The 24,329-nt window shown below is 36.2% G+C and overlaps 1 protein-coding gene across 5 annotated transcripts; it reads right to left on the bottom strand.

Moving 5' to 3' along the window:
• Positions 1-615: 615 nt before the first annotated feature.
• LOC139976805 (NADH-cytochrome b5 reductase-like) lies at positions 616-23,102 on the bottom strand. 5 transcript variants are annotated; one of them, XM_071985625.1, is made up of 8 exons: positions 21,772-21,929; positions 14,132-14,354; positions 13,163-13,334; positions 10,394-10,548; positions 8,251-8,341; positions 6,619-6,723; positions 5,403-5,606; positions 616-2,718 (listed from the first exon to the last, which is right to left on the bottom strand). In XM_071985625.1, the coding sequence occupies exons 2-8, from the start codon at positions 14,140-14,142 to the stop codon at positions 2,524-2,526; spliced, it is 933 nt and encodes a 310-aa protein (XP_071841726.1). In that variant the 5' UTR covers positions 14,143-14,354; positions 21,772-21,929; the 3' UTR covers positions 616-2,523. The 5 variants fall into 5 exon arrangements, with proteins under 5 accessions (XP_071841726.1, XP_071841734.1, XP_071841719.1 ...); XM_071985633.1 differs by having other exon boundaries at positions 616-2,711; XM_071985618.1 differs by lacking the exons at positions 616-2,718; positions 21,772-21,929 and adding exons at positions 4,404-4,704; positions 22,975-23,102 and having other exon boundaries at positions 5,365-5,606.
• Positions 23,103-24,329: the final 1,227 nt, after the last annotated feature.

The following is a 24,329-nucleotide window of genomic DNA, read 5'->3' as shown; positions in this document are numbered from 1 at the left end:
AAAATTACATCACTGATGGAATACGCAGATTTTGAGAAGATTTGTGCAGCTAAAGAAATTTACCATTTAAGACATATCTAAGAAAAACAAGCGTGTAAATTAGCTGGTATGTGGGAAGTGACATTGCCTTTTGATTCAAATTCTGAAATATGTATTATATATATGAGTAAATTAAACAACGGAAAAATTGAATGGCAAAATGAAAAATAACTGGATCAGAGCAAAGACTTTATTGGCTTCAACGGAAGATCCTGTTCTAGTCAAGGTATCTTTGCTCTAATTTACAGTTTCCTATATGTATAAAATATTGATAAAATATCTTTAGGCTTGTGCTTTGATTTGTAAACTACTTTGATGTTATCAATCCTAAAGCCAAAATACCCAATGCAGTTCCTTAACTTGAATAGTCAAACTCTACTTCGGAAAATGAAGTTTAAAGTTGAAGGAAACCTGAAATATCCGACTGCTCGGATGCATTTAAATATTAGGATGAGAAATGACACTAAATATCGGCTGCTGCCATCATAAAGTATATACCTCCATGCCTAATATTTGATATATAAAATATGTATACGTTGTGCTAAAATAAATCAATGAAAAGGCATGAAACATTAATATTATTAACAATATCTATTGCCAATCACCAAGACCTTGTGATTACTAATCATCCTATGAATTACAAAATACATATATAAAGGTCAAAGATACAAATATATCACGATGGATACAACTGTACCCAAGACTTCTACAAAAAAAAAAGTTAAAATACTGTTTATTAATTACCAATATGATGAATTACAATACACAAATACAATGGTACACTATATAATGAGAGTTAAGTCCACCATTGAACTTCATTGCAAGACTGGAATGACTATCTAATATACATTGAATATCTGGGGGAAAAAAAGAAAAAAAAACTTTCAAAATGTGATAAAAGCTAACTGTTCCAAACATAAACATTAAATAGTATTTTTTGTGCTTGCACGGGGTATCCGGGTACCCGCCCGATGCGACACTACCTGGTTCCCAATTTATTACCCGAATCCTATGCAAAGTGTGATTTTTGTTTTGTGCAAACGGATGGTTAGGCAAGATTTTCCCATAGACTTAGTGTGGTGTTAGGCTACCATGTGGTCGAAGATAACAGCAATAACGAAAATTTTTCCATGGATATCTTATAACTGCGTCACAATTTCAGCTAATAAACATGGTTAGGCTAGATTACCTCATTGACTTAGTGTGATGTTAGGCAACCATGTGGTCGAAGATAACAGCAATAAATTCTATTTTTGCTCTTGATTGTTTTAAGTCAACTGTTAAACTGTTATCAGATACCCTGCCATTAAATCAAAGTGAGGATAAAATTGATCAAAAGGATTAAAACCAAAAATACATATATAAAATAACTGTCATTCATGGTAATTATAAACAACTGTCAGCTCTCTGACCTTTGACCACTTGAGAATTTGATTGGGTTTGATTGGTGTTCTAATTAAAAATTTTAATTTGTTGCAGCTTTCACATAATACATATTTAACATGAAATGATACACAAACTGATTCATAATTAAGGAGTGTTAGCTCAGTGGTTAACGCCGGTGCCTTTCAATCATAAGGTCCCAAGTTTGAATCACTCCAAGATTAATGTATGTCGTCCAGTTACAGAGTTGTTGACAATTCATAATCATGGATGTTAAATATGAATCTATGAGACTGACTTCGGTCAGCTTGCAGCTTTAATAAGCCAATGATGGCTTCTTTGCAAGTTCCTGCTTGCAGGAGGATCTAAAATACATGCATACATACATACATAATGCCAGTTATTGTGATACAATACCAGACATGTCAAGTGAATGACATTTACTTATTTAGTTGATTAGTTCAAAGAAGAAGATGATTCCTTCTCATGATCGGACTCCTGTTATGGTACACACAGGGTATGAAGCTACTTTGAAGGGCGGGAATGTAGAAAACAGTATCAATATATATAAAACACCTGAAAGGAATACAAAAGTAAAGGCAAGTGTTATGTATGAATGTGAAAAATTATAAACTTAACTACAAAATTTTTGTGCGGCAAACAATTTTCGTGCTCGGTCAAAGATCGTAAAAGGTCTTAGTGTTTTGTTTTGATTGTCCTTAGTAGTTCTCCAAAATATGCTAGAATGTCAAAAAATGGTCAGTCAATGTGTGAATGCTAGCTAGCACTTCACTGCCATCTTCACAAAATGAATTCTCCTTCACAGAGACTTTCTTATTAACCTACAGAAATTACTCTGGAACAGTTTTATCAATTTTAGCCATTTCAACTTGGCAGCAATACTTAAAAGTCTTTTAAGCTGTCCCTTAGCACTTAAGTATTCACAACCACATTAAAAAATGATACATCCAGTTTTATTCCAGTTTCAAACCTTTTTAGAATACATGTTATGCAATACCAACTTACTACAAAATGTAAAATTCTGCAATAATTACAAATTAACAACAAAATTCAGGTTTTATTTTAATTTTAAATTCCATCTCAAAATCTGAGAATCCTTTCATTGTCAAATCCAATCTTGATCAAATGAGACTTCATGTCAGCTTCAAAGTCTCTAGTTCCACAGACCACTGCAAGAGAAGACTTGAGTAGTGCAGCAACCTCTCTCTGTACATCCTCCAGGCAGATTCGCCTCTCGTGAACTTGTTCTCCATAGCTACCTCGGACCCCTGCATCCTACCAAAGAGATACGAGAGAAAAATTTAAAAAATACATACTTAAACAATAATAACTGCATGTTTGATCCCACAATGGATCGACATGCATAACATAACAATTTGAAGCTTAATACAATGCAATGGAAGTGAACGCTGGTAAGAATTAAAGGGTGTGAAGGCTCGCTCACAAAGAAACGTCTCATGCCGGTAACCTGACCTAGTTTCAAAGTGGTGTAACAGAAGTGTTAGACACCACCATCGATCCCAGAAAATACACACACAGCTTGCTACCTTTGATAATTGGACACTAGTGTACAGTCAATACATACAGCTACGGTCGATACCCACAACACAGTGTACATAGCAGCGATGGACATCTCAGGTCCAGCTAAAGATAACAAGGTATCATGTTTCAGTACTGTCTGCATTTTGTAGCGACACAAAGTAAACTTCACTTGCAAGCAACGGAAAGTTAACTTTTTCGGAGCGCGGCACCCGGTTTGGGGCGAGTCTTCAATGCCTTTAAGAATACAAGTTGGCACTAGTATCTGATCAGTTAGCTGTGACAGAATGAGAAACAACAAAGTTCAGTCCTATGAACAGTGTGGGTCAAAGCTATCATCTTGTTAATATCTGCTCAATTTCCACTTGATGTAATTAATTAATAATTTGATGGATTAGCCCCGGGTGTGTCTAGCACAGAAGCACCCTCATGGCTGCATCTCTCTATTAACATTACCACCTGTGTGATGGAATTGTTCCATATTGTTGAATTTTCAACACAGACAAATTAATTAAAATTCCCATTTGTAATGGATCCTTAATACAAAGTCCTTCCCCTTTTTGATACAAAATGTTCACAGGTGTGCAGAATATTTTGACTCACATGTTCTGAGGTAGTACACAGTGAAGTCTGCAACTACATCAAGTAGAAGAAAATAACTATTCAGCCATCTGGCTATAAACAAAGTCCATGGAAATTAATATCCAGTCAAAAACAGATGTATCTTCAAAAGCATTGTCTGTACAATTTTTTTTAGTAGCAGGATCATGCAAATGAAGGTCATCAGTACTAACCCAATATGTGCTAGAAAGTTGAATAATGGTCACTCATTATGAAACTTCAACAATCACTTTGAACACTGCCTTCAAGTCATTTTTCTCCTATACTTAGATCTAAGTTAGCACTCTTTGATGTCTGAGGGCAAGGGTAAAGTAAATACCAACAACTTCAGACTATGGTAACACATTAAAAATTGACATCAAACTAATTTGACTTTCATTTGTGCAATTTCCACATCTATATACAGCCTTCAAGAGTGAAGCATTACAATGGAAGTTAGTTCCAGCTAAAAGAGAATAACTCAAAATCCGAAACTCAAATTTACGAAGCATTTAGGAAGCATGACATACTAGTGGTGTTCTCGGCACCTACGATGCTTCTACTTGATAATCACCTAGTACATGACAAACTAGCTGTGGTGTTCTCGACACCTACTATGCTCCTACTACATGACAAACTAGCTGTGGTGTTCTCGGCACCTACCATACTCCTAATTGATAAGCACCTAGTACATGACAAACTGGCTGTGGTGTTCTGGCACCTACGATGCTCCTACTTGATAAGAACCTAGAACATGACAAACTAGCTTTGGTGTTCTCGGCACCTACGATGCTCCTACTTGATAAGAACCTAGTACATGACAAACTAGCTTTGGAGTTCTCGGCACCTACGATGTTCCTACTTGTTATGCACCTAGTACATGAGAAACTAGCTGTGGTGTTCTCGGCACCTTCGATGGTCCTACTTCATAAGCGCCTAGTACATGACAAACTAGCTGTGGTGTTCTCAGCACCTACGATGCTCCTATTTGATAAGCGCCTAGTACATGAGAAACTAGCTGTGGTGTTCTCAGCACCTACGATGCTCCTATTTGATAAGCGCCTAGTACATGAGAAACTAGCTGTGGTGTTCTCGGCACCTACGATGCTCCTACTTGATAAGAACCTAGTACATGACAAACTAGCTTTGGAGTTCTCGGCACCTACGATGTTCCTACTTGTTATGCACCTAGTACATGAGAAACTAGCTGTGGTGTTCTCGGCACCTACTGTATGATGTTCCTACTTGATAAGCACCTAGTATAGTCAGTATTGCGAAGTTCGGCATACTGCGAAGATCGGCCACCCCTAAGAAACACACGATTTCACCATGAAAATCTACAGGAAGAGTCAAATTTCACCAAAAAGTACGAAGCTACAGTTATTTTCTCTCCAAAATGACCCGTGTGCAAGAAATTACTTACATATTTGTCAATAAAATGACGAAGATCTATGAAGTCTGTTATAATTACTGAAAAAGCAACTGCGCCACCAATTTTATCACCAGCGCCACACTGTGGGTTTCGTGTCCGAACTTCGCAATACTCTAGCAAGAAATACCAGTTCCACAATCACGAAGAATCTTCTTGGAAAACAACGTGAAAACAGTTTGCAGGAAAGAAAGTTTGGCCGTGTATCGTACTATAACAAAATTCTCCCACCATATGAAGTATATTTTCAAATGATTTATACCAGAAGATTTAGTTTTGGGTTGTTTTAAGTCTTAAGTGGCCGAACTTCGAAGTCACCATCCTACATGACAAACTAGCTGTGGTGTTAGTGGCGCCTAGTGTTATTACAAGACGACTGGTGAAGACTCACATCACTAACAAAATACAGGACTTTGAAGTTCCAGTAGTGAGCAAGATCATTTAATTCTTTCCTCATGAGGATGTCTCGGTAGGTCCTGGAGGCGTACAGCAGTTTTAAGATTGTCTCTTCCTCTTCATTTTGTACAATGTGACGTATAATCTGGTAGATGGGTGTGATACCTGTCCCTGCTGCCAAGAGGTAGATGTGTGAGTACTGGAAACAACAGAGAATACTGAATGTCAGACTGTACTTCCAAAGGCTGTCATGAAAATGACTAGATGTGCATGCAATAATTCCAAACATATTCAAACTAAGCTAAAACATGACACTTTCTGTTATCATCATTTTTCTAACGATGCCAGCACTATATATAAAAAAATAAAATAAATAAATAAAATAAAAAAATATTAATAAAAAAATATTAATTTGATTTTCTACATAAATGTGGCACTATCATGTCAAGTCAACATACTGGCAAACAAAACTGTAATCTCCCTATGTCGTCAAAGAAAATAATGCAAATACGACAAAATATACAGATACAGGAGGGTATAGCTAATGTAGCTATGGACAAAAATGAAATACTTTATGATGATTGTCAAGAGGAATATGTATTTTTGACTATAGGAAACATTTTTTTAATTTTATTTTAATTTTTTTTTATTTAAAATTTTTTTATTTTTTTATTTATTTATTTTTATATAGGAAACATTAACATATTTCTAAGCACCCTGGTGAAGTTGCATGCAAATCCCTACATTTCGTTCTTTTTGCTTCTCACCAAGAATATTTCAAATATGTTCCTCTTTTCATCAGCCCAAAATAATTTTTTCCCTCTGGACTACCCCTTTAAGCATGCACTCTCTCTTCCTGGAATATATCCCATAGTTTAAGGAGGAAATCTGTTATGTATGCACAATCCTTGAATGGAAAATTGTCTGTGATTTACACTACTTGGTGGAAGAGTTGTTAAGAAACTAGCTGTCAAGTAACTAAACAGAATAGAATTACATTGCTTGTGTATGCAATTACCACAATCACTAAAACATGATATCAAACCAACTATTTCCAAAACAACTTTCTATTCCTGCTATAGACTGATACGGTCACAAGTCTGTGCAACCACGAAACCATATCTCCCAGTCAAAGGCACAGAACACTTTTTGACGCCGGTAGAAGTACTGACAAATTAAGAACATGTAGTAATGAAAGGTCACAGACTGACCTGATTTGTGTGATACGAGAAAGATCCAAGAGGGCCTCTCCAATCGGTCACAGATCCAACCTGCCAGTTTCTGATTATGTTAGACATCTGTCCATCTTGATACAACTGACAATAACAAAATACTGGAAATAAATACTGAATACAAAGATTAATGAAAGAGAACTAAATATATAAAGAAGATACATGCAGTAAGAAAAGGGTGGTTATGTTATCATTTCTATATAGAAAAGGCTTGCAGTCACTTTGTATCTGCTTTGTGAATAGACTTGAGAAATACTGACAGGCTTGGGCATGGCTGCCTTCAGGGGGGTAGGAAGCTTCCAAAAAGTGTGGGGGGGGGGCACTTTCCCATTCCACAACTACCACTCGTTATGCTATAAACCGATACACACCGGCCATATCACTTAAATATATATGATGTGTTAGTATGCTATCAATACTATTATGGTGTGTTGCAACATTAATTTTTTATTTATTGAGATTGTTTATTGTTAACCGTGCTACAAAAAGATATGGGATGCCATTTTAAAAATATGTAAAGACTAAAATCAAATAATTAAAATAAAATATTAAAATTTGCAAAGGCTTAATATATCCAAAAGACAGTTCTTCATCAAAGGGGCACATTTTATTTGCCAGTAGGGCACATTTGTTTTTTGGAAAAAGTGGGGGGCACGTGCCCCCAGTCCACCCCAGGCTCCTACCCCCTGGCTTCCTTTAAATAGTGGTGGTCAGAGATGATTATATAAATTTTAGACAACTATCCTTTCATTGTACAGTAAAACAACCTTCTTAGGTCTTCTTAACTTCTGACAGACCTTGTGTTGCTCTGTAATCGAGAAAGGAGTTCCGAGCGATTCTAAACTGGCTAAATATCAGCCTTGTCATGAAGGTATGTGGGATAATGTGGATGACTTGTTGAGAGTAATAGAACATTTACTCCTGTCCTAGTTCCTAACATATATATGTGCAAAAAGTCTGCATCAAGTCACAAAGGAAGCTGTGTCACCTACAATAATTCTACCTCTAAAAAAAACCAGTTGTTAGGTTTTGAGAAAATCAATTAATTTCAAAACAAATATCCAGATGAAGTTCATAACTTCTCTAGGATGAACAATACCATTTTATTCAGTTAATTACCCTACATGTTAATTAAACCTATCTGATAATCAAATATGGTGTTCGTCCACAACAGCGTAAAACTATTAAACAGCAGTTAAAATCTTTCTTAAGATCATTTTAATTGAGTAAAGGATCCCCAAAACTGACTGGTTAGGGGATTTACAAGGGACGATACTTACCTGTCTCCCACTCCACAACTGCACTTTCCTATCTACCTAACTACACATTTGGAAACGTTTTAGCACTGCGCCCTCGCTCCAAGGGCCACGCCCACTAATTCCTCCTTCCGGATCTACACCCGGAAGTAGACTACACGTAATTTTCCACGAAATTATCGTTTGTGATTTTACGACCATTTTTTTGGTGTTTTGGGAATCATCCTTGGATAATGCTATTGCTGAGACCTTCTTTTGTCACTGTTCCAAGAAGAACTCATAAGTACCCTTTTATTTAGGTACACTTAACGATTGCACGTTTCTCTCCATCCATGTTAACTTTATAAAAACCAACCTTGATCAAGATTGTGAATTCCTTTCTGTTTCCTGGTGGACTTATGGGAGTGTACTGTCTGCTTACTAGTCCTCCATGAGATGATGTTTGCCTACAAAACATAAAAGAAAAAAACAAGCCAAGGTTGGAATTGACATGTTATAATAAAGGAAATATATATTTTTTTACTGTAACTTTACGTTGGAATATATATTATTAGGCCAAGGGTAGGTAAGGGGATATTCAAATACCAAACTGACTTATGTGGTTTGCAGTTGTTTGAATAGAAACTAATTATTTAACTACAAAGTTAAAATAAAATAAAACTGTTAGCAAACTGCTTATCCACTAGAGAGCCTGTGTAAGAGAATGTGTAAAGTAAGTTGGCCTGACGTTTCGATCCTAGCAGGATCTTCTTCAAAGGCTAAATGACCACAGAATTCATACATGTCAGAACTAACTACTTAGGGCAAACTTGACACTAATTTCTCCTTTTAAAGTTACAGGCAGACAGTAATAATGAAACGGTTACTTTTATGTAATGGTGCCATAACACTATTATACCTGGAGGGTATCCTTGTAACCACAGACTATTGCTTAGCTATGGGAAAATTGATTGAGTAGCAACACATCGGTCTTAAAGGTGGTGCCTATGGGAACAAGTTTGATATGTTTGTAGAATGTTAAAGAAACACAGCTTTCAGTACAGGTTGTGCTTTTGAGAAATGACCCTTCATACATTTGGGAGTCATCAATTAAATTGGCTGAACAGATAAGTCTAAGACACAGACCACATGATAAGGTCTGTTCCTCAGATGCAACAATAAGAAACACAAACTACATATGTTTACATTCCATTGCAAATGTGTTAACTTTAACTATGACATATCGGGACAAAATTTCCACTTCAGAGTCATGCAATTTTTGGGTTTGAGTTTGATAAATGCTTGACCCTACCCACCAAGTTTTGTTAAATAACATTTTTCCAGGTTTTAGTTATGCAATGATCTGTTGATAGCAAATATTGATTGAATACGCTCTACTTTGATAGGCTAACAATGGACATTGTTGCTATTATTATTTTTAACCAAAGTTAGGCCCTAAAATCCATTTATGCCATAAATTAGAAGCGTAATTCATTCCTGTTGGTTATTTAATGAAAAATATTGATATGGTGAAATTAAAACAATGCAATGAAAGTGATTACCAGTAATTGCAACTACTGTAGCACACATACAGATGATAAAATAATAAGTGATTTCAATCTTTCAGTTTGTCCATTCAATGCACAAAATGATGTGTACCAAAAATAGCTTGAACATTAACAATGACCCTGTTGTTATTTTTATCACAGATTCATCTTTAATAAACTCAGAGAAATTAACACAAAATGGAAGATAATATGATGTACAAATTAAAATAGACTAGAACCAATCAAATATGGATTATTGCAAAGAACATTTGTATGAACTTTCTTCTCAACCTGCTTGGTCAAGTACAAAACTGCATGTTGTCAAGTGGAGAAAAACAGGACCTATAATTTTGATTTGCCAAAGAAGTATGAGCTTTTTACAACTGTATGTTCACGTACCAAATTGAAACTATGTTGGTAGTTTGATTTGAAGGCAAGCTTCCAGCCTTGCAGTAAGGTTCAATATGGTACTGACAACGAAAAGGCCCGGGCAGCTTTTATTTTGACACTTTAAAAGTGCATGTTACCTTGAGAATGCACCAAAAAGTGTACATCAGCCTATTAAAGAGTGTAACACGTTTATATTCCAAATCTACAACCTAATACATAAAATGACACTTGTCGTAACCAAATCCAAGTTGACATAAAGACAAATTACGAGGGGATGTAAGAAACCAGTAATTATTTTAAAAATTAAATATTGTCTGGTGAGTTGTATCCAATCAAGGCTCAGATATGTAACATTGAACTCCAATGAGGAAGCATTAAGCAAACCGGTTTAGAGATGAATTGTTAATCAGTTATGCTTGTTTATTTGTTTGTGATACTCAGTTGGAACCAATAGTTTTTGTGCAGCGTGTAACAGATGTAAGGTTAAATAGCTGTAAGTTCATTTATTGGTTAGGCCATGTAGACATGTGAAAGAGTTTACAGTGTCTGCTTAGACTACCAATCAATGGAATATAAACTCACCTCAGTATAAGATGCATACCAATGGAGATTTGGAGGGAACAGCCTTCTGGGAGTTTAAACGTGTACTTAAAAGTATCGGTAGAGACTGCCTGGATGCTGTCAAGAACACAGGAAGTGTAGTCCATACTCTTCATTGATTTACACACAATCTGTTCCTGGGTATTGAAATATGCATACACAGAGATACGTATGGTTATCTGCTAGACACTGTATGGAAACTACAATGTTCAGTTGTAATAGGTACTTTTGGCTCAATGAAACCTGACATTTAACATGTACTGGATTACCTACTCAGACAAAACTATGTAGAATTTGCCGTGTTAAGTTATTGGTCTGGAAAAATAACTTTTGTACAAACTGTTGGCAACTTACATGAGCTTTCATGAAGTAACCTTAATTGTTTAGAAATGCAAGAAAGCCAAAGATTTTTTGAAAGTTAGTCATGGAACTACTGTACTGTATGTGTATAACGAACAAGCGGACATTGAACTCCGATCAATGGGTGCAAATGTGTTAGAAAAAAGTGTGGGCGGAATTAAACATGCCAATTTGTTATGAGGAAGAGGGGGTTGGATAGAAATGTGATGCCAAGGAACAGAAAAAGTGGCACCCTCTGCTAATGAATAAGATTACATTAACACCTACTTGCAGACTGGTTTAAATTAAGGAAAGTCGGTTGTGTATCGGATGGATTTAAACGGAAATCAAAACCACCAGCTCATTTATACTTTCTTAAATTTATAATTGGTAAGCAATCTTGGAAGAATCTTGCATTTTATACAAAAATACTTCAAAGGCTGAACACAACGATGGATATATTCTTCCCAGAAAATCTTTAGTGAAAGGATGCCCTCATTAATCTCCCTTTTTGCTTTCAAATATAGGTCGCATGGTGGAATTCCAACACAAAGATATATATATGCTTTAAAATTGCTGAATGTACAAACAGGCAGTTAGATCATGGAGGTAAGAGAGAAAAGGAAAGGGGAAGATAAAAATTACTAGGCTGAGAGTGTTTATGGTTCCTCTCAGTATTAAAGGGAGTGAAGACTCGCGCACAAAGAAACGTCTGACGCCGGTAATCTGACCTAGTTTCGAATGAGGTGTAACAGAAGTGTGAGACACCACCATCGATCCCAGAAAATACAGACACAGCTTGCTACCGTCAGTAATTAGACACTAGTTAGTGTACAGTCAATACATGCATCTACGGTCAATACCCACAGCACAGTGTACATATACTGTAGCAGCGATGGACATCTCAGCAGGGAGTTGTTATGGAACTCCCTGATCTCAGGTCCAGATAAAAGATAACAAGGTATCACGTTTCATTACTGTCTGTACTTTGTACCAACAAGAAAAAAAACTTCACTTGCAAGCAACGGAAAGTTAAATTTTTTCAGAGGGCGGCCTGTGGTTTGGGGCGAGTCTTCAATGCCTTTAAACACAGGGTTACCAGTAAATGTCAGTATACTCTCTGAAGGCCAAGAGTGTCATATCACGGTGAAAGTTACTTCTAAGGGTCGAGGGAGGAAAGGGTAGGGGGATTGTATGACAGTATTGAAGTCTGAAATACCGCAATGATGTAGATAAGACAAAAACAAGTAATTAACTGTTGATAAAATTCACATAAGGATTGCTCATGATGAGATAAGTCCTCTAATCAAATCTGCCATTGTTATCAAACTACAGAAAAGGTTTTAAACATTTTCAATCTAGATGTCTCTTTATATAAACTCCACTCAAGCAACTTTTCATAAATGAAACTTGTGCTTAAAATTATCATTGTAATGGAGTTAAAGTTCATGGAGGTCAGGTTGTCTGTGACTCTATGAGAGGCAAGTATTACTACATATAGTACAGTAAGATACTCCTTCTTATAGTCATAGAGGTGCTATCATATAGTAAACTTTGTAATATACTAAGTTCTTATCATCAAAATAATGTCTTCATGTTCAATATCTCAAATTTTTCTAATTTGGAGGATGAATTGCGACACACCTACAAACAACTTGCTGATATTGTCACCAATACCATTATGTAAGTGTAATCATTGTTCCAAGAACCATATTCTGCATCTCAGATTGATTTATCATATAATAGGGTTATTTCTGATATGACACCAAACCAGAGACAATGATATATTCATGAATGTAATGTAATAAATTCATGAATGTAATGTAATATATTCATGAATGTAATGTAATATATTCATGAATGTAATGTAATATACTGTATATTCATGAATGTAATGTAATATATTCATGAATGTAATATATTCATGAATGTAATGTAATATATTCATGAATGTAACGTAATATATTCATGTATGTAATGTAATATATTCAAGAATGCCATGTATTATATATGTATGTAATGTAACATATTCATGAATGTAATGTAATAAATTCATGAATGTAATGTAATATATTCATGAATGTAATGTAATATATTCATGAATGTAATGTAATAAATTCATGAATGTAATGTAATATATTCATGAATGTAATGTAATATATTCATGAATGTAATGTAATATACTGTATATTCATGAATGTAATGTAATATATTCATGAATGTAATATATTCATGAATGTAACGTAATATATTCATGTATGTAATGTAATATATTCATGAATGTAACGTAATATATTCATGTATGTAATGTAATATATTCATGAATGTAATGTGATATATTCATGAATGTAATCCAGAGAATCATTCAGAAATACATAATGCAGAGCAACCTAGAGCCCTAGATATCCTTACTTCTTTGCTTCCTTCTCCGTGAGTCTTCCAACAGTTCAGCTTCCAAAGGTTTAGTTCATCTTGGTGGATGTCTAGCACACAAGGTTGACATCCCTGACCACAGCAATCTGTGGCACCCGGCTCTAGCGGTTTATGAACCAGACAAGCGTCACAGACATCAAAGTCATCCATTCTAAAGAGAGAAAAAAATGAAGGCAGTTACAATGTATACGCAACTTTATAAATCTGTTGGGGAAATTACAATATGTAATAACTAAATGATTCATTTTCTTATCCACCATTGGGACAGACCAGATATGTGACAAACAAGGTTTCAGTATCTTTGAAGACATGGTGTTATATTTGCTGACATGCCAAACCCTTTTTTCACATTAACAGGCTTCAACAACTGTTTCAGTAATCTATTTATCTAAAATAGTAACACGGTGGCATACATGGCATTTGGGGTGGGTCTGCATCTAGCAGAACAGATCCCGATACACAAACACAACGTGGAGTGTTAGCTCAGTGGTTAACGCCAGTGCCTTTCAATCATAAGGTCCAGAGTTGAGAGTCACTCCAAGATAAATGTATGTCGTCCAGTTACAGAGTTGTTGACAATTGACAATTCATAATCATGGACGATAAATATGAATCTAAGAGATTGACTTCGGTCAGCTTGCGGCTTTGATAAGCCAATGATGGCTTCTTGGAGAGTTCCTGCTTGCAGGAGGATCTTAAATGCATACGACAAAAACAGAGATTATACTGAAACACATCAATCATTACAAACCAGAACAAAGCCAATCAAGTATGGTATGGTTCGATGCCCATTAATATGCTAAGTGTATATGCTGCCTCTGAGGCTTAACATAAAAAACATGCAGTAAACTGTGTTTCCTATACTTTTGAATTCCTATAGGTTTGTTTGTTAGGCTGTTGTGATACTTTAAAGAACAGAACTGCTGTTTTTCCCTCAGAGGTCCTCACCTAATGCTCATGAACAGCTCTTATCCAGTCGATGACACATAATCACTGCCAGGATGGCTAGCTGCTTTCTGAACTGCTTTCCTTACTCCGTGCGGTTTCGATTGTTCATGAGGTATTCCAAGCATAAAGCATGTCCACCAAGACATACCCTCTTGGACAACTTGCTTTCCACTGTTACTTGAAGGAGTCTCCAATGTCTCCAGTTTTCGTTTTGAGCCTTGTTCTGTGGGACAGAAAATAAGTCAGGTGTACTTTAATCAGTCGTTCATGTGAATGTTGAGTTGTGATATTACTATCGACGTTATGAAGTATCTCAAAGATTATTTTAATTAATGGTTTAACAAACAACTTGTTTACAAGTTGTAGGCTTGTCATAGTGCCACCCCTAAACACTGTCAAGGCTTGTACAACCTGTGAACATAAGTGAGAATTTGCTTTACCGCACATAAAAAGAAGACAGAAAATTCGGTACTAAATGCAAAGAAACCACAGAGGAAGGATGGTGGAATTCAAGGATAGCTCATTCAAGATTCTAATCAACTTGTGTACTTTATTCTTTTAAAGTTTAATATTCCTTGATGGTTTTTGTTGCTATTGTTGTCAATATGAGAAGGACTAGATGCTATGGAAGTTACAACATGAGTGAAGGGCTGCTGCCAATAATCTCCTGTAATCCCCAACTTTCACCATATTATTGTGGAATGCCAAGAATACCTCACACTGCTGTACACACTTTGTGAGGTGTTGACATCACAGCGGGTACCCAGGTAACTCTTGCGTTCAGGTAGCCGGCTCCAAATCTACTAACCAGTGCAAACACTAGAAATTGTACATAACCTAGAGGCTACAAATGTCTGACTTATATGCAAACATTACAGAGGAGTGATACATTATTTATAGACAAACTTTTTACAGTAAGATTATGTACTTTAAACATAAATGATTTTTGATCAGAAAAATTGATGAAATATTAAAGTTTGCAGCAGCAAAAGTTTTACTTGCATTCTGTCAAACTCTTACATGTAGTGACTTTATAAGATCAATATAACCATACTGTACATCTTTAAGTAGCAAATTTCAGAATGTCCAATGTTTGAGTCCAAGCTATTTGCACTGTGACGTACGGGACATTTCAGAGACTTAAATGTGTCTAAAAGTTATAAAAAATCTATTTTCCAGAAACTTTTTCAGGTTTTCATATTTGTTATTGCTGCTACTACAAACTCATGAAGATTTCCTACACTTGCTTTAATTAGGTCCCATCTTAATTAATATACAGTGTGACGTACGGGACCAGAGAATTTTGTGTTTTTTTACTAAGAGCAAAGCTGAAACCCCTCTGAAATTAGGAGGGCAGTGATCAAGCTGTTATAACTAGTGAATAGCCTAACCTTCCAAGGGCTAAGCTGTAACATATTAGAAAAAAATATGAAGCCATTCCAGTACAGTGGTTACACAAGACATGTGACGTACGGGACAATTTGTCCATATACAAATTTACTATGAAAACTCATATTTTTATTCCTGAATATACCATAACAAGCTGATTTCTACATAAAAACATTAATTTGGATATGCCAGAATAATGTCATGGGTAATTTCATGCCATATTTCCTTCTTTCTGTGATACGGAAAAGAGCAGTGACTGTACTTGTGAGATCATTCCACATAAAACATGGAATGCGTAAAGTATTAATCTACTCTACATAATACATCAAATATATACTCATAACATCAATTCTAGCTTTGTTCGACCACAAATGATTCAAGATGCAAAGTTTTGGTGCAAAACTGTTTTGGTATATACTGTACAACACTGTATCATACTCCCCACTATTGACCCTGAAGTTGAAATTTGATCCATCCCATTCAAAACATACCAAAATGTCCACAGTAACGTCCACGTAATGTCCATCTATGAAACTAGTACAACAAAGAAAACTCTATAGACCTAATACTGGTTATTGAACAAACTCATGAGTGATTTTCCTCTGCAAAAATTGGGCGAGCGAAACACTACACTTGTAACTAAATATCTCAATGTCTACTATCTAAGTTCAGGACACAAGAACATTGTTGCACAGTCATCATAGTCACACTTCACAATAGGCCTACGAAACGTTGAAATGCAAACTCAACATCCTTGAAGTCGTCCTCATTCAATGTCAATGTTGAATAGCATTGTAGATGATTCTGTATCCCCCCCCCCCACACACAATTGACTTTCCAATAGTTGGTGGTCATCAGTCAACTTATTTGGTGCCATGATGTGCTCTTCAGGCCAGGGTTGGCCGGTTTTTACCGGGCGGTTTTTACCGCCCCGGGAAAAACAAGTTTTTTACCGGTTTTTCCCACCTATAAGTGGGAAAAACTGGGAAAAACCGGGAAAAACCTCAAATTATATAGAATTCCTAAAAACTCATGTGGAACTTGTGGAGGAGCATAGAATCTACAAGAAAATGGCATCTTATGGTAGGGGGTTGGGTTACATCCAAAGAACAGCTATGATCTATAACTTGTGAGTTTACCGATTAGACTATTATAAATAATTCAAATAAATAATATATTGGATGCTCAAATCAACCAACTTTATTTTCCTATCGAGATGCATAATTCCATTATCTAGAGAATGGACTCGTATCAAACTGTTGGTGCCTCCTAGGGCTATGGTTCGTCATATTATACATGCCACATTAGTCCGCTCAGATCCAAATGATGATTCACATCCAAGAACGATCACTTCATGTCTGCGATAAATTGTACTCTGTTCACACTTCGCACTAGGCACTGTACTATGCTTATATTGCTTATAGGCACTGTACTAAGTGACTGTTGTGACATCAACTAATTTAAGAATAAGTAACAATTGGAACAGTTACTTGTGTTGTTGATACTCCTACCTCTTCAGTTAGCCTATACACAGGAAGTGCCCAGTACCACCTCACCTGTCCACCTCAAAGTGTTTAATCACTCATGCATGAAGTTGTATAATAATTGGCTTTCTAGTCACTTCGCCCAACAACCATTTCGCCCAATCTTGAGGATAGATCAGTGTTTTAGGGGTTAGTGCGGGTAGGTTCGATAGTAAACGTTCGGGAATTGTTAACGTTACGGGATACGAACCGAGTATTAAGGAAACTTGAAGTCGTGGTTAAATTGATTACATATGTGATTACATATGTGGTTACATTCATAAAGTGGCTACATTGATTAAATAAAGTACTTCAATATTACGGACGGGTTTTATATATATATATTTTTTTCAATTTAATAAGGAAACGTTCGGGAATTGTTAGTCAGTAGGATGGATCAGTGTTTAAGGGGTTAGGTTTGAAAGGTTTTTATGAAGACCGATTCCCCTGTGTTTGTATAATAATATAACTTCCATTGTATGCGTAAACGCCTAAAGTAGTGTAATCCTCCCATTATACCCGAAATAACTGCTCAGACTTTGATCGATATCGAGCGGACCTCACTTTTTTCATTTACCTATTACGAAGTAACCTAATCCAAAATAAATCAAATTGAACTAGTGGAATAGAAAAAGTAATATTATTCTGACTGAATATTAGAAAAAATAAGGTTGGGCGAAATGACCAACCCGGTTGGGCGAAATGACCAGGCTGGTTGGGCGAAATGACCAGGCTGGTTGGGCGAAATGACCAGGCTGGTTGGGCGAAATGACCAGGCTGGTTGGGCGAAATGGTAAGGTTGGGCGAAATGGCAGTTGGGCGAAATGGTTGTTGGGCGAAGTGTCCTGCTTCCAATAATTGGACCATGTTTGCATCAAGGTAAACAGTTTGGTTGTGTGAATGGCTCCATAGGGCCATTGTGCGTTTAATACTTTAATTGGGCCCATGTGCCTTACAAAGTTTCAAAGCAGTTTCTATTGAGCCCCCTGGATTGAAGTTCACCTCAATAGACTGTTGCCTACTGTATTAATGGAATGGAATGAACTGTCTGAGCACATAATATTATATTATTATATGGTTCCTTGTCCCTTTGAGGCTTTGGATGCCATGGTTCGCCACTTCGTTCTATCCTCCGCTGTTCATGCCACATAATAGGCCTGAAGAATTTAGGAGGGGTGAATGTCCCAGTGTAGACCTATAATGGTTTGGGCAATAGGCAATGCATACTGCTAAAGAGATCGTGACAGAATAACTATACATGTGCAATACAAAAAATACTCTTTTTTCCACAAAAAGTAGAATAAGAATGTGATAAAATAGCTCAAAATGAAGCTAAGAAACTCCCATATTCAATAAAATATGCCTGTCATGAAACAATATCGTGCCTACTGATGACCCTGCATTTTACGGACAATTAATACTAGTTTTCGAGACGGAGGCGGTTTTTACCGGTATTTACCAGTTTTTCCCAGTTTTTACCTGGTTTTTACCACTTAGTGGGAAAAACAGGTTTTTCCCGGGAAAATGCCAACCCTGCTTCAGGCATGCAGGGATTATAAGTTGCAACTACCAGCTTTCAACAAAATAAACTTGTAAGCATTGGAAGGTTTCCAGTAGAGGTCCCCATTGGAGCCCATGCATGTTTATTATGTATAAATACAGGGTTTCCACCACACTATGTCCTGTACGTCACATTTTGTCCTGTACGTCACTGTCACATTTTTAAATTTGATAATTAGATTTGCAGTGAATATTATTTCAATTTTATTTGGGATGGATTTTGTTGAGCAATGTTCTTAATTAGAACTTTATAGAATATATATCACCAAAAAAAATTGTTCCTCCATATCAAAACTTGAAAAAAAGTGCTGAAAATTGTGACGTACGGGACATCGATATTTGGACACTAGCTAATTATCATATTTAATTGATGAACCCCCAAACATAATATGTCAAAATTATTGGAAGGAAGGGTGTATCATGTCCCACATAACTTATATTCAATTAGTTCATATTGCTGGCAGGGAAATAGGATTCCAAATGTCCCGTACGTCACACTGCAATTTGAATTTATGCAAATTAGCTGGCTGTAATTGTTCGAATAAGCAAAAATATTCAAAAAAATTATGAAAATCTGAAACTTCAATAATTCAGCATTAACATGACACCACATTTAGGGTGCTTCAGTAAAGTTTGAAATTTGGCTTCTAGGGATACAATAGCTTGGACCTGCCCTAGAGTGGTCACAGAAACACTTCTTAAAGTTGGGGATAACACATACCGGCAGATATCATCTCAGTAATTGTTCTGTTCTTGGTTGACAGTAAGTCAACATCTGCCATTGTCACACTTTGACAGCATAGGTTTTGTGTTGTTCTTAATATTAAGAAAATTACTCATGAATGTGTTATTATGTTATTATTATGAATATTACTCATTGAACTTACAGTAGTTCAAATAATTAAAGTACAAAATTACTTTTACTGTGAAGAGCATGATGTTTGGACAATAATCTACTATTGTAACATGGTTGTGCACAAATTACAATGTTAGGCTGTGATGTCATGTCTCTTTAAGGAACATTTGTGGAGTGATGATTAATTCATGACAGCGTGAGCACCCAATTGCTTTAGGTTAGGGGAGTCTAACCTAAAATCAACCATCCACTGTACATACCATCTCAAGAAATATTCTCATGTTGGACAAATTAATTTCTGTCATGCTCCTTTTGAGGGTCATGTACTAATATCATTTTTTTCTAAACCCGGCATAGCCTCTCACGCATGGACTAACACTTAGGCATTATAATTTAAGCATTCTGATGCAACCTTCTAGTAACTGAAATTATGGAAAATAATAAATAAAAGGTCTCATGCCAATGCCAGTTGAAACATGTTTTGACACAAATCTAAAACTTGAATTCCCATGGCCTTTATAGGCTACAGTACAAGGGCACAGTAACACAAATCATCAATTTCTTTCTTGGTCACAATATCAGTCAATAGACAGGAAATGTACTGTACTTATCTTTACCATCAAACAAAGTAGATGATACCTCAGGTTATAACATTTCCAGAAATTCAGATCAAAATCCCTCCAAAGAAAAACAAACACACAGCCCGATCAAAGTCAGATTTTGCAAGTTACAAATTGCAAAAGCTGTTGAATTCCTAAAACAATTAACCAAATATTCAACAACATATGTAAACCAAGCAACTAACACACTGTTTTATTGTGACAGGTTTGATGAATGGAACTTCCAATTCAAAAACGAACTAATCAATTTGACAAAATGGCTGAAAGTAGGTGAATATGAATCAGGCCGACAATAATGCATGGAATAACATGACTGCTTTATTGCTGACAGAAGGTTTAGTGTTGCCTTTTTGTATCTACTTTTGGCCAAATACACTGGCTACACAACTAGAGAAATTACACACAATTCCATGATTTCATAGTTAACCATTAAAAGTACAAATTTCAGTGCCAGGGAGTGAAATATCATAATTTGCTCACCTGTCGTTAGAAGTTCGTTCTAAATCATTCTTTTACTAGTATCAAGATTACAATTTTCACTTGAAAATCGGAAACTACAGTATGTCAAATTTCTGGCTAAGCACAGGAATAATTCAAATTGGCATTGATTATCAAAGTTTTATTTTTGTGATGTCAATTTTCGGTTCACTATACACTAGCCACTGTTGGCCAAGGAGTTACATTAAATAGGCTAGACTAGTCAACTAAGGGTATGAAGGCTCACCAAGACTGGTTCAAGTGCCATTCCGCCATTCGTATATTACGCCATAGAAAAAGTGTTATTCCGCCATGTTACCCCGATGGCAGTAAAGCACTTTTGTATGGCGTAAAGAGCACATTTATTGTACAATAGGTCCACTGAAGGCCTATATCACTGTATATTGCTTCGCTTCACAGTACCTAAAGTATAGGCCCGCAAAATCCACTAAATCGGTCATTTAAATCGAAAATAATAAACAATCAACCTAAACTATTTTGATTAATTCAACCAACTATTAAATTTGAAGACATTGTATCGACTCAAGATTACAAACTTACAATTAACACTTTTCAATCAACATGTATATTACAGACTGTGTATCATATTCCCCAAACTTAGGTAACTTCAATTCAGTCTATCCAGCGAACCGTCACATTTGAAGATGTGTACAGTACCTATCCTTCCATACCAATTAAAGAAAGTTTCACCGATACATTCCTGTGTAAAATCCATTTCTAAAATGGAACTTTCCGCCTTAGGTTTCTATCCTTTCTGCCACGAAAGGATCAAAACCTATGGTGGAAAGGTATGGCGGTAGGCTATGCACCCATGGAGGAATGGCACTAGAACCAGTCCTGGTGAGCCACTCGTATGCCTAAACAAGTGCTAAGATGTATAGCATGCAAATTTTCTACACAGAAACTATAGTATTTGCTGAGAGAAAACTTCATTGCCGTCGTTATGCTACACAAAGTTTGAACACTAAATTATTGCCTGATTAGGCTACACTACAGAGTACTCTATTTATAGAGCACAGTAGGCATTTGCTAATTGGTTGACCCGTGTTGGACCCTCAACTGATGTAACGTTAACTTGTGATAACATTAGGCTGGGAGTGACTTAGGCTATCGTTAACGTTGGTAATCACTTAGGATGGCACGAAAAGAATTTTACTTCGCGTGGGTGGGATTCTATTAATTATATTCACTCACTCGGTATAGAGAAATTACTAGCCATCTGTGTTTCTTCACTCTTGATAACACATTCAAAATGATTTGTATGGTGCCCTAAACGTTATAAGTTATTGTCCATGGCAGATGCTCTAGCCGATTTTCAGGTGACCATTTCAGTATTCAAATTATCGGCGTACATGGTATGCGGATATCGGTTGATATTTTCAGATAAAATACCGGAAGTGGAACTTTCATTATGCAATTTCTATATATAATAGTAAAAGTTTTCAGAAAAAAAGGATAATGCCATCACCCATCTTGAAATCTAGGCATGTCATCTGTATGTTAACCTTTCGCCTAGTAGGATCCTATCAAACTAGTTTGCCACATTCTTCGAGAATGACTTTTTTATGATAATTGTTGAAATTTATGAAAATTGTTAAATAAAAATACATCTCAAATCTATCGACCTTTTTCTCGAAATTCGGGGCACTTGTTTGTCGATGTTGTTTTACCTTCATATGAGCCTATATGTAAGTTGTGTAGCTTATATCTTTACAAATCCTATCAACCTTTTTCGTGTTTTTTTTTTTCTTTTCTTATAATTCCGATGTTTTTCATGGCTAATTTTCATATGAGAACTCCCCAAGCAGATCAACCTGCTAACCCTTTATCGTTTTTTGTTCAACTGGATTGCTGTGGACTTTTGACGAAAACTTACGAGGCCCATTCTTCCTGTCATTTGCCATGATGTCTGTCTCTAAAGGGAATTCGAAAATTGTTAACCAACTGTTGTCCGTCAGATATAGGCATCGAGGGATTTGGAGACATCGGGGCACCAAGCTAAAATAGGCCTCACATGCTCACAGTACAGTAATATATTTTGATGAAGTGTGTTTGTAGGCCTACGAAAATTAATTTTGTATTCTGAAAGCCTATACTTACACCCGTGCCGTAAACAAGGGGTGGCCAGGCGGAGGAAACGCTTTGTATATTAGATCCTCCTGCAAGCAGGAACCCGCGAAGAAGCCTCATTGGCTTATCAAAGCCGCCAGCTGACCGAAGTCAGTCTCTTACATTCATATTTAACGTCCATGATTATGAATTGTTAATTGTCAACAACTCTGTAACTGGACGACATACATTACGAAAAAATACATTACGACATACATTACTACATACATTATAAACACTTTACGAAAAAGGGCAAAGATTTGATCATGATCCGATAGAAAAAGTTACTTAAGTGTTGCGCCAAGCTGTAGTATATTCACACGTGCCGCTGCTGGCGTCACTGCGGGCCCCAATGCGACACGACCAATCAAATCTATCACAGTTGTATCTGTCACTGAGTTAGCAAACGAGAAACGCCGCCGAATTCCATCCTTGGTTCCCGGCAAACAACAATAGAAGAATCGCATGATATAAAGAATACCAGGCTGACAAAGCATTGTTAATATTCTGCAAGTAAGTTCAGAAAACTATTTTTTTTTTTTTGGTGATTTACGTCGTCTTACACTCGAAAACATGTTTACGATCCGCCACCTGTTACCCGCCTTAGGGATCGTTGATCTCACAGGTATGTTGCAATGCAAATCATGTCCCAATAATTTCGAATTGCCGAGGATTCCTTATGCTTTAAAGACAAATGATTTGTTGACAACTTTTTCCTTAAATGTGTGCCAAGAAATACCAGAAGTTCTGTTGTGTTTGAAAACGTGATAAGTGATATATCCCCTGCAGAAGAAAAAAAAATGTTGACAACTTTTATATCAACTTTCTTTGAAATGAAATATAGAAGGAGAACAGGGGGAAAAAACCTCTGATCAAAACATGCTTTGTGTTCCAGCGATACAGAATAAATATGAAAGGTAATAAAAGTATGAACCTAGGAAGATCATGTTTTGTTACCAAGTCACCTCAAAAGAGACCTGGATGACATGATCATATGACAGCATACACAGATTTCCAGAATGTTGAAGGTAAGATCCACATGTTCTCAGGAAATGTACCAAAACAGACGGAAGGAAAATATAAATGTTAAAATAAATACAAACCACTTTAAGTGACCAATCTTGTGCCCCACTATACTGTACGGCACTGACTATATACATATCACTATATACATGAACAGGGTTAACCAACTTACAATTTACGAATGTTTTTGCTTGCTAACATAATATTATATCCCAAAGAATTAATTCTTACCAAAAAATAATAGCCGTTCGTTCTATCATTTGCCGTTTTTTGCGACAGATTAGTTTGGAATCCGAGGGCAGCTTTGAATAAGCACAGAGTATAGCTTATTTAAACCTCAAAGATAACAGTGCAGCAGTTAAACTTGATGAGGCATTAGTGACAATATTTGTGAGGAAAAGCAATGTTAATGCTTTGGTCGCCGTGTGTGTTTAGTGTTGCAACGAACGTTCTTAAAGATATTTAAGTTAATCTACGTTTTTTTGTTGTTGTTGCTTAGTTCAGCCACCGAGTGCGTGGTAAAGCTCCATGGATGATTGGAAATGACGAATGGCTGTTCGCTGCTCATATTGCTAGACGGATTGAGATTGTTAATATATATATATTTTTTTGTCCCTTGT

The sequence above is a fragment of the Apostichopus japonicus genome, chromosome 2 (assembly GCF_037975245.1).
Source record: "Apostichopus japonicus isolate 1M-3 chromosome 2, ASM3797524v1, whole genome shotgun sequence".
Classification (NCBI taxonomy): domain Eukaryota; kingdom Metazoa; phylum Echinodermata; class Holothuroidea; order Aspidochirotida; family Stichopodidae; genus Apostichopus; species Apostichopus japonicus.
Note: the sequence above shows the minus strand (reverse complement) of the source record. Positions and strands in the feature narration are given on the sequence as shown.